We start from the raw sequence: 11,864 nt of genomic DNA on the forward strand, positions 1-11,864 counted from the left end.
ATTCCGTTCCTCAGTGTATGCCCAAGAGAACTGCAAACATATGTCCACATAAAAATCTTAATATGAATGTTCGTAGCCGTATTATTTATTCATGACCCCCAAAACGTCAATTCATCAGATGAACAGACAAGCGTAATGTAGAATGTTGACACAATGAGGTATTATTCAGTCATAGAAAGGGATGAAGTAGCTGATCCATGCTACAATGTGAGCAAATCTTGGAAACTTTCTGCAAAGTTTAACTTTGCACAAAGAAGCCAGTCACAAAAGGCCACATATTATATGATTCCATTTGTATGAAAAGTCCAGAATAGGCAAATCCATGAGACAGAAAGTAGATTAGTAGTTTCTAGGGACTGCGGGGAGATGGATAATCGTATAGGGAATGTCTGCTAATGGGTACAGGCTTCTTTTTGGGGTGATGAAAATGTTCTGGAATTAGACAGTGGCGATAGTTGTACGACCTTATGAATATACTAACCACTGAAATGTACTGTTCAAAGGGTGAATTTGGTGGTATGCGAATGACATCTCAATAAAAAAGAATTAACTATTAATACACATGACAATATGGGTGAACGTCATAGACATTATGCAGAACAAGTTCAAATCCATGCCGAAAACCCCTGGTATTTTAAGCTGCTTATGGATACATACATACGAAGTAATGGAATGAAAATATTCACGAGGGAGATAAATACCAAACTCGAGGTAGTGGAAGGAGAGAGGAAAATGGACTTTGTACAAGAACTTCAGCTGGATCTGTTAATATCACATTGCTTTTAAAAATATCTGAAGCAAATAAGGCAAAATATTAACGTTTTACAAAGGGGAATGCTTGTTACAGTATGCTTTATACTTTCCTCTTAAAAAAATAAAACAAAACAGCCCAGTTCTGAGACAATCGTTGGACTCCTTAGCCAGGCTTTTGTTGACGTTTCCTCTCTGCACGATTGAGACCAAGGGGAGTTAGGATCTGCCCCTGGCCTGGTGGACTCCAGTCTGGAAGAGGCACAAACAGTGCACAGGCCATGGGCTGGGACAAAGCTCTAGAACCTCAGAAGACGCCAGGAAGAAGGGAACCAGGCAGGGAAGCCTTCCAGGAAGAGAGGATGTTGGGGCTGAGCCTCAGATGGAGGCTTGACAGAGGGGACGCTCGGGCCGGACACCCCACCCCCACCCTTTGGGTCTCTCCCAAAGCCTGGCCTGGCCCTGCTGATTCCCTTATCTGCCCGCTCCCAGCTGCCTCCCTGCTGGCTGAACTGTCGCCACAGACTTCTGGGCCTGTGTCCCCTCCACGGGGATGGGGGAGGGAATGGGGTGAGCCTGGCCTCAGCCTCAGGGCTTCTGGCTCTCCACGGAGCCTGGGTTCTGAGGCCCCCACTCCCCATCCTTAACTTCCCTTCCCAAGGCCTTTCTCTGCTCCAGTTATGAAGAAATAGGCTAAGTCCAGTGGCCAAACGCTTGTCTGAGACATGCCTCCGGCCTGACCTTCCTGAGGACAGATTTCCCTACTTTGCTCCCAATGTTGCAACTGCTGTTTCTAATAAAAATAACAACGAAGAGAGTTCCCAGTACAGAGCTCATTATCTATGGCGTACTGGGCAGGACCTGTTTCAAGTGGCCTTCTCAACGACATTTGCTGTGGGTTCTATGATTGCACCCAATATCCAGGCAAAGAAACTGAGGCTCAGAGGGTGGCCTGCCCAGGAATCACACAGCAAATCAGTGTCAGAGCTGAGAAAAGAGCACAGGCTCTTGGACAGCCATCTTCATTTCTCTGAGCCCACTCCCAGTCTGGAAGATGTGGGCAATTATACGCACTTATACCACAAAGACCTGGTGAGAATGGGATAAAATTAGGCAGGGAGAGCACCTAGCACAATGCCTGGGGTGGCTCGCTGAACAGTGCTGCCGTTATGACGATATTAGTGCTGAAAAAAAAGTATTCGTATCAGAATTAGCATTTGTATTAGTATGGTTGTGGATAGAAATAGAATAATGATTAGATTTAGAATTAATATCAGTATTACTAGCACTATTAAGATTAGTATCAATATTCAAATTAGGATTACGAATTAAAATTGGTATGGGTGTCACATATTACTAGCGTTATTACTGGAATTAGTAGTGCTAGTAAAAAAGGGTCAAGTATCATCCCTTGTATACAGTAGGTAGTCAGTAAATCAGTAAGAGTACTTAACATTTATTGAGATCTCAGATTCAAGTGAGTTAAAATCACTTAACGGATTAAATCTCATTTAGCTGTCCCAATCACCCTATGGAGTGGCCACTATTATTACCCCATCTCCACAGATGAGGAACTGAGGTTCCAAGGGGGCTGGTAACCTGTCCAAGGCCACATGGCCCCTCCGTGGTCAGGGCAGGCTATGGATGAGGGGGGCTGGCTCCAGAGCAGAAGTCCCGAAAACATCGCCCCTTAAGTCAGAGGGGTCTTCACCACCCTTCTTACTTATGAGGGCTCAGCATAGGATGTGGCACACAGCAGGAGCTCAATAAATGCAAAGTCATAGCCATGCTCTCTGTCCTCCTCAAATCTCCCATTTTGCTTATGAGGACAACAAGGCCCATGAAGGCAAGAGGAGGATAGCAAGCTCCTTCTGGGGCAGCTGGTGAGGGAGCAGGCCCCACTGACCCAGGGCTCCATCAGTGCCCTGTGCCCTTGGCAGGCCTCATTTTCCCCATCTGTAGAATGGGTGGTCAGGAGAATGCTCCGTCCTGTGGAGTCCTGGGGCCACCACCGGGTGCTCTTACCCCCGCTCTACAGTGACCTGAGATGGACACCTACTGTGTGCGCGGATGCATCCATTGATTTTACAGAGATAGTGCTTGGCCTGGGGTCTGTGTCAGCATGAAACACTGGTTGTCGTCACTGTTCTTACTCTCTGGGGGAAGTAGGGCAGGGCAGAAAGGTGGGGACTGAGGTGCGGGAGTTCCGGAGGTCCCTCTCAGCAGGTTGAGGGCAGAGCCACAGATCACATGGGTCCACATCGACCCACATGGCCCTGTGCCACCCACCCCAGCACCAATGACCCAGGGCCTAGCCCAGGCTGACACCTGGGGTCTCGTGGACTTCCTCCCAGACTCTGTCCATGGATCTCTCTCTGTCTTGGTCTCCCTTTCCAGATTCTCCACCCGTGTCCTTGGCCTCTGTCACTTTCAGGCTCTTTTGCCTTCCATCCTGTCTCATTCTCTTCGCCTCTCTCTGTAGATCTTTAATTGTCACTGGCTCTCTTGGTGTCTCTCCCTCCTCTCTGTACCCTCGTTCTGTCTGCCTCTAGCTGTGTCCCTTTTTCTCCCTGAGTCTCCCTATTCCCATCTCCCTCTGTTTCTGTCTCTTGCTCTCTGCCTCTCTCCCTTCTCTATCCCTTCAGTTCTTCTTCCCTTCCCCCACCCTATCCCACTCCTCAAGGACCCACAGAGAAAGCAACTCTGGGTCCCACCTGTTTCCCGCCTCCAAAGCAGCATGGCGGGCAACAAGTTGAGGCCGCTGTCCCTGGGTGCCCCCCCCAACCCCGCCCCCCATCCCAAGACAGCCTGTTACCGCGGAGCCAACAGCCACAGTCTCCTCCATCTGATAAGACTTATCTGCTGCCCCAGGGCAGGCCGGAGCTGGCGTAAGCCCCAGTGGGGCACTGAGTGAGTATGCCCCTGCCTCCCGCCAGCCCTGGCCTGGCCCGGCCTCCAGGCTGGGCCTGGGTCATCAAGATGTCCCATGGGCTCTGGTTCAAATCCCACCGAACCTCTGTTAGCCTCATTCTTCTTGCCTGCAAAATGGGTACACTCACATCCCTCCTCTCCCTGTGGCCAGGAAGATTGACATACATAAGGGCCCAAGCCCGAACGTGACCCAGCACATAGGATGTGCTTTGGAAATGCTCACTGAAAAGCCTAGTGGAGTCATAAAACGGTATCTGCTATTTTCATTTTATCTTGGCTTCAGCCCATTTTGTTTGGCTGGACACTGAAGCCCACAGGAGCCCAAGTTGAACAGGGTCCAAGAATCCATGGGGTGGGCAGGTGGGGCAGAGGAAGGCCCCCACTGCCCAAAAGGTGCCCCACCAGCAGGGAGCCCGCCCCCTCCCCTGGTCCGCCCCACCCACTGGGGCACCAGCCACTCCCTGGGGAGGAGGGAGGAGGGAGAGGGGAGGGAGGGAGGGAAGGAGGAAGGGAGCCTCAAAGGCCAAGGCTAGCCAGGACACCCCCTGGGATCACACCGAACTCGCCACATCCCCAAAGCGGCCGAACCCTCTGCACCAACCAGCCCAGGTCAGTCTCAGCCCCCTAAGAGCCCCCAGCAACGCAAACCCCAGACCTGCTATCCCTTAACCTCAAGGCTACTCCTCCAGCCTGCTCCGGGCTCCCCAACCCCCGGTGGGTCCCCAAAGTGTCTACCATCCCTGAAACCCTTCACAGCTCCTCCAAACCATCTGTCTTTCCAACCCCTATCTCTACCTTGAAACCACCCCCCAAAACCGACCTCTTTCTGCCCTGACTCCCATCCTCTCCTTCCAAGATATCTGTTCCCCTGATGGCTTAACTCTGCTCTCCATACCCCATCTCTGCCCCCTACAACATGCCTTTCTCCCCCAAATCCTAGCTCTGCCTGAATCTGGTTTTCACTCACCTGGAATTGTTTGTCTCTGAGTTCTCCCCAAAAGCTCACTTTCGCTTCCCCATGCCTATTTCTGCTCCCCAAACCCTTGTCTGCTCCCCATCCTGGTTTCTGCTCCAAATTCTCCAGTCCCTTAAACCCTGGCTTCATCCTCTTATCCCCATCTATGCCTCTCAAACCCCATATTTGTTCCCTGTGACTTTTGTCTGATCCCCTCAAACCACAACTCTCCCCCAGCCCCTTGCCTGCACACCAAAATGTCTGTCACTCTAAACAGCTAGTCTACTACCCCAAGTCTGTTCTGCCACACGGATCCTCATGCCTACCTTCCCTAAACCCTATCTCAGCCCCAAAATATGTCTCTGGCCCCTCGGATCTCCTCTGGCCCCAAATCTTTCTCCACTCCAGTTCTATCTCAGTTCTCAAAGTCCCCCTCTGCTCCCACGACCCATCTTTATCAGACACATTCTTGCCTGTCCAATCCCACCTCTGACCCCTAAACTCCATCTCTGCTCCAGCAAAACCCATGGAACCCCCATACTTTTCCATGACCCTCAGAATCCATCCCTGACCCCCGAACTACATCCCCAGCTTCTCAACGTTCTCTCTGGCTCTCAAATGTCACCTCAGATCCCCAACCTTGTTTCCGCTACTCCAACCTATTTCTGATCCCAAAACATGACATTTCAAATTTGTCTCTGCTCCTCAAATCCCGTGTCTGCTTCCCCCAAACTCTACAGCTATACCCCAACCACTCCCTGACTCCTTCACCCCCCCATCTGACCCTCAAATTCCACCTCAAAGCCTCCCAAGATTCATCTGCCCCCAGACCCCATCTCTGCTCCCTTCAGTCCCAAGAGACCCTCCCTTGAGGGCTGGGGTAGGGCTGTTACCTGGGGTGAGGGGCTGGGCCTTGGGAGAGTTGAGGGTGCCGGCCTGCTGCCTGCTACCCGTTGGGGCAGCACTTACTCTAGTGGGGCAGCTGATAAGGAGCTTTCATATCCCCCAGCCTCGAGATAAACTTTATCTCTGTCCGGAGAGTGATAACTGGGGGTGGGGGGGCTGGGCCCCTGCCATAGGAGGGGTGGGCAGCCCTGGACCCGCCAAGGTGCGAGGTGCAGGGATGTGGGGCAGTGGGACTGGAGGGAGATCATGGGGGGGGTGAGGTGAGGATGAGGGGAATCAAGGAACAGTGGTGACAGAGACAGAAAGAACTAAAGACAGGCAGACAGAGAAGGAAGGGAGAAACGGGGGGGGGGAGAAAAAGAGACAGAGACAAAGAGCAAGAGACAGACAGGAAGAAAAAGAAAGGAGGAACAGAGAGATAGCAGTAAAGTAAAGGAGACCCAGGAACAGAAAGAGAGCAAGAAGTGAATGCAGAAAGAGAGATCCTCACAGACGGAAAGAATTGTGGAGAGACACAGAGGAAAGACAGGGAAATGGAGGAGGAGGCAAGACACGAACTCCAGGGAGAGTCAGCGGTGATCCTGGGCCTGGAGGAGGGTGGTGGTGGACGTAGCCAAGGGCTCATCTCTTCGGCTGCACCCCCCGCCCCCAGAGCCAGCCTTCAGCGTGTGCGCACAGTGGGTCCCGGAGGCTGGGCTGTGAAGAGGGCCTTCCACTCTCTCTCTCTCTCACCCCACCCCAAGGACAGGGAAACTAAGGCCTTCAGATTGAGAGGGAGAGTCGGGGGCAAGGGTACGTGTTCTGGCTCCTCACCCGGGCTGCGCAGTGGGGCATAGGTGAGGGTGTGGGGCTAAGAGGACAGGTGTGGGGATGAAGCCAGAGGGCAGAGAGAGAGAGAGAGGAAGAGGAGACAAACAAGCAGAAAGAGACTGAGTGGGAGAGATGGAGAGACATTCAGAGACATGACTGGAGAAGGAGTGAGAAGTGAAACAGAAAGAGGTGAAAGACACAGAGATAAAGATGGAGAGAGACAACCAGAGACAGAGACATGGAAAGCCAGAGAAAGGGAGGGGGGAAATTAGGCATCGTTAAAGCAGAGAGAGAGAGTGAAGACAAGACATATCATGGTAGCATAGAAAGACGGGACAGAAATATCAAGGGCCAGGCTGGAGAGGAGAGAGTGTTAGGAGAGAGACGCAGGGACACAGATACACACACAGGGAAGGACCGACACAAAGGGGCAAAGGCGAAGCCACCATCTCACAGGTCTTAGCTGGGCCCCGATCACCACCTCCTATCTGGCAGCTGGGGAAACTGAGGCCTGGGGCTGGTTGGAACCGAAGGAACCCGAAAGCAGAACTATGGTAGGCCTCCCCAGGGCAGACCTGTCCCCCTCCTCAGAGGAAGCCAGTAGCCTTGGGGTGATTTCAAAAGTTGGGCGGGGATGGCAGAGATAAGGAGTGGGGGGGTACTGACCCCCCCATGGAGCAGGGAGGAACTGAGGGGGCCCTCTGTCTGCAGACCCAACGGAGGTGGGGGGAGGGAGGAGTCAAGCCAGTCAAGCCGGAAACCATGGGTTTCTGAGAAAGTTAAAAGATGCAACAGATAGGGATGAAGTTGGGGAGCACAAGAGGGTGAACCCCAAGGTCCCAGGGGTGACAAGTAGCTCAAGGGACTCTGGCTCTGCACCCCAGCCCATCCCACCCAGACTTCTCTAGAGGGAGAGAAGAGGAGGAAGAAGGGGAGAAAATGAGGAGAGGAGAAAGAGATGAGCAGAAAAGGAGGGAGAGGAGAAGGATGAAGGAAACGGAGGGGAGGAAGGCGGAAGGGGACAGGCAGGAGGGAAAGAGAAAATGAGGAGGGGAGGAGATGTAGAAAGGGGAAAGGAGGAAGAGGTGGATGATTAAAGAGGAGGGAGAGGAGGATCAGGGAAAGAGAGAATGAGAGGATGAGAGGTCTGGGAGGAGGGAGAGGGAGGAGTGGGAAGGGGAGCAAGAGGGGTAAGAGGAGAGGGGAAAGAAGGGGAGTTGTAGGAGGAGGGAGAGAAAAGAAAGGGAAGTGGAAGGAGAGAAGAGGGAATAGGAGGGAGGGAGGGGAAGGGGGCAGAGGAAGGAGGGGATGATGGAAGGGAAGATGGGGAGAGATGGCGGGAGGAAAAGAGGGCTACAAAGACTGAGGGAATGGAGTAGGAGAAGGAGAAAGGAGGGAAGGGGGTGGGGTGGGATGGGGAGGGGAGGAGGAGTTCGGAGTCTGAGGACCCCTCCTGTCCTCACAGGTCCCACCAGAGGCCCCATGGAGTTCCCTGGCCTAGGGGCCCTGGGGACCTCCGAGCCCCTGCCCCAGTTCGTGGACCCGGCCTTGGTGTCCTCGCCGCCAGAGTCGGGGGTCTTCTTCCCCTCTGGGCCCGAGGGCTTGGACGCAGCAGCCTCCTCCACGGCCCCCAGCACCGCCACGGCTGCTGCTGCGGCTCTGGCCTACTACAGGGATGCCGAGGCCTACAGGCACTCCCCAGGTAACTCTGCTGCATGGCTGTGTTAGCACCGGCTCCCGTGCTGTCTCGGTTGCCATGGCAGAATCCCTCTAGGAGGTCATCTTGAAACTGGCTGGAAACCTTCAGAGGGCTGAGCCGGTCGCTTCCCCCTGCCCATTGAGCCCAGACCCGGGAATGCCAATGCTCCCCATCTGCCGTCTTGGGGTAGCCACATTGGAAAGCAACGGCGGAAGTGGGTGGTGGTGGCCCTAGTTGTCAAGTGACCCATGGGGCTCTAAATTCCAACGGTCATCCTCAAAGCCCCTTTGGAAACGGAATGGGGGGAGAGGTTACCGCAGTTGCCAAAGTGACCGGTGAGCCCGGGATCCAGGATTTACCCGAGGGCCAGCAGCTGTTCTGGCTGCCTGGGGGAAGACTAGAGACTGGGCCTCTCCGCTGTAGCTCTGGGGCACCACTGCGCCCTGAAAGCAGGATGGCTTTAGACTGATCCCTCCTTCCTTCCAGTACCCACCCTCCATAATAGTCTTTCAGGTGTACCCACTGCTCAACTGTATGGAGGGGATCCCAGGGGGCTCACCGTACGCCAGCTGGACCTACGGCAAGACGGGGCTCTACCCTGCCTCGACCGTGTGCCCCACCCGGGAGGACTCCCCTCCCCAGGCCCCGGAAGACCCGGATGGGAAAGGCGGCAGCAGCTTCCTGGAGACCTTAAAGACAGAGCGGCTAAGTCCAGACCTCTTGACACTGGGGCCTGCGCTGCCTTCATCCATCCCTGTCCCCAGCAGCGCCTACGGGGGTCCTGATTTTGCCAGTACCTTCTTTTCTCCCACCGGGAGCCCCCTCAACCCAGCGGCCTATTCCTCCCCCAAGCTTCGTGGAACACTGCCCTTGCCCCCCTGTGGTGAGGTCCCCAAAAAGGGACGGGGAGGCTGAGGTGTGGGGGGGAGTCCAAGGCAAAGCTGGGCTGAGCCTGGGCTCCTCCCCCACCGCCATCCCCTCTGTCCACCCCATCAGAGGCCAGGGAGTGTGTGAACTGCGGAGCAACAGCCACTCCACTGTGGCGGCGGGACAGGACAGGCCACTACCTGTGCAATGCCTGCGGCCTCTATCACAAGATGAATGGGCAGAACAGGCCCCTTATCCGGCCCAAGAAGCGCCTGGTAAGACCCCAGGCCTGTCTCTGCTTCCCCAGGAACTGCTGTTCTCGACCTGTGCAGGGATCCCTGTCCTCCTGCTCTACAAGCACCCATATTCCCCCTATCCATCCCTTCCCCACCCAGCTTTGCATAGGAATGCCTATCTTCAACCTACCTTGGTAGGTTACATGCAGGAACCCTGCCCTCTCCCTGCACAGCAAGTGTTTTTCCCCTTGGCTTCACGAGGGGACTCACCTTAGGACACCCTGAACCACTGGGGCCTGGCACCCTCCCCCAGACATGTTGATTTCATTGGCCTAGGGTGTCGCCTGGGCCTCAGGATCGTTTTCAACTCCCTGAGTGATTCCAATGTACAGCCAAAGTTGGGAATCACTGATAGAGTCTCACCCCCAATACCAAAATCCCCTATCCTGGCCAGGAGGCCCTGTCCCTGCCCCATACAGAACCCACAGTCACCGTCCTGTAAGTACATCTGTTCTTACCCTGCATGGGAAGCCCTGCCTTCAACCTGACCCTGACCTCTCGGGTCCTCCACCCCCCACCCGTGGGCTGATCCTCACATTCTCTCTCCCCCAGATTGTCAGCAAACGGGCAGGTACCCAGTGTACAAACTGCCAGACAACCACCACGACCCTGTGGCGGAGAAATGCCAGCGGGGACCCTGTGTGCAATGCCTGCGGCCTCTACTACAAGCTACACCAGGTTTGTCCTGCCCCGTCCCCCCCCCCCCCCCCGGCCCAACCTCCCTCCTCTCCTCCCACCAACCCACCTTCCTCCTCCCCTGCTCCGGTTGCACTCCCACCTTTGCCTCCCCTCATAACCCTCCCTCTCTTCTCCTTTGCCCCTTCTCTCCCCACCTTTTCTGCCCCCTCCTTCCTTCTCCATTCCCCTCCTGCTTGGTCCTCATCCCTCCCTCCTCCCATTCCTTCATCTCTTCACACCCTTCCACTCCCTCCTGCCACTCCTCTTCCATCTCCTTCATCCTCCTCTCCAGCCATCTGCTAACTTCCACCCCCCTGCCCTGAAACCTGAGGCAGCTCCATCAGCCTCAGAGGCTTTCCCAAGCTCAGGGTCTCACAACCATGGGATTCCTTAGGACAATCCCTGCACCATACCAGGGTCACGTTCCCCTAGTCCCTGAACCAATTCTCCATGCTTAAAAAGAGGTGGGATGGATATGGCCTCCCTGGTCAAGACACAGAGGCAAAGATGTGGAGTTAGGAAACACCCCCAGCCTCCCTTTTGGCAGGTGAACCGACCACTGACCATGCGGAAGGATGGCATCCAGACTCGAAACCGCAAGGCATCTGGAAAAGGGAAAAAGAAACGAGGGTCAAGTCTGGGAGGTACAGGAGCAGCTGAAGGACCGGCTGGTGGCTTCATGGTGGTGGCTGGGGGTAGCGGGAGTGGGAATTGTGGGGAGGTGGCCTCTGGCTTGACATTGGGCCCACCTAGTACGGCCCATCTCTACCAAGGCTTGGGCCCCGTAGTGCTGTCAGGGCCTGTGAGCCACCTCATGCCCTTCCCGGGACCCCTGTTGGGTTCCCCTGCGGGTTCGTTCCCTGCAGGAGCCGTTCCTCCCACCACTACCACCACTGTGGTGGCTCCACTGAGCTCCTGAGGGCGCAGAGCAGGGCGTCGGGGCAGGGGTGGGGTCCCTCTCCTATGTAGCCAGCAGTCTGTACAACCCAACCCTCTGGGCCCCAGCCATCCCCTGGCCTGGACCTTCAAAGCTTTTGTAAAATAAAACCACCTAAGTCCTGAGAGCCGACGTGTGAGTCTGTGTGGGACCGAGTCAAGAACAACGGGAGGGGGAGGTTGGGTGTCTGGGAGTGTCTGAGGATGGTGTCTGGCTGCAGCATATGGCCACGGGAAGCCGAGGCTGCCTATGTGACACTTCACAATTGTGGGTTGCGACAGGCAGTTGTGAACAGTGTTTGTGAAGCTGCGTGTGACAGCTTCTGGGTGGCCTGAGACGGCGTGCATCGCCACCCACCACAAGGTGAGTACATTAGATCCACTGTGTGACCGAGGAGGTGAGGCTTTGCAAGACGGTGTGTGTGACACCAGGTGACAGCGAGAGCCAGGGCCCAGGCGACTGCAGGAGGGGACATGGAAGTGTGTGTAAATGGCGGCATGCTCAGGAGAAACACGTGGCACCATGTCGATGTGACTGTTTGCCACTTTGGGGTGATCTTTGAGACGGTGTGACGGCCTATGTGTGGGGCACAGAACTGGATGGGCAGATGCTTCTGGAATGTTGAACGCAGGCTGTGTGTAGGGGCGTGTGGAGGCTAACAGCGTGACCGCAGAGGGTCTGCACGTCTGGGTAGCTCTGCGGGTCGGGTAACGGCAGTATTTCTCTGCCACTCTAGGCATGTGGGAGCACAGATCACATGGTGTGTGCCAGGCCACAGTGTCTCTGAGTGGCTGACGGACGTGAGCAGCTCTGTGTGTCCTTGTTCCCGGAACGTATCAACATGTAGAGTTTCAGTTGGGTCTACATTAGGGACTCGCCTCCGGAGGACAAAAGACGTGCAGGATAGGAAAGGGGGGGAAGGGGTGGGGCTGGAATGGTAGCCGTGAAGAAGGTCAGAAGGCCAGTGCAGGACCACGGGGTTGTCCGGGGGCCTTCCCTGTCAGTCATCTCTTATCTCTCTTGGCCCAGCTCAGC

General features: G+C 55.2%; 1 protein-coding gene across 1 annotated transcript; it reads left to right on the top strand.

Annotated features, from left to right (window-relative positions):
- The first annotated feature begins 7,822 nt into the window (after positions 1–7,822).
- GATA1 (GATA binding protein 1) lies at positions 7,823–10,937 on the top strand. The gene is made up of 5 exons (XM_026513371.3): positions 7,823–8,054; positions 8,557–8,934; positions 9,048–9,193; positions 9,767–9,892; positions 10,440–10,937. The coding sequence occupies exons 1-5, from the start codon at positions 7,835–7,837 to the stop codon at positions 10,809–10,811; spliced, it is 1,242 nt and encodes a 413-aa protein (XP_026369156.1). The 5' UTR covers positions 7,823–7,834; the 3' UTR covers positions 10,812–10,937.
- The last annotated feature ends 927 nt before the right edge of the window (positions 10,938–11,864 follow it).

This window comes from Ursus arctos, chromosome X (assembly GCF_023065955.2).
Source record: "Ursus arctos isolate Adak ecotype North America chromosome X, UrsArc2.0, whole genome shotgun sequence".
NCBI lineage: Eukaryota > Metazoa > Chordata > Mammalia > Carnivora > Ursidae > Ursus > Ursus arctos.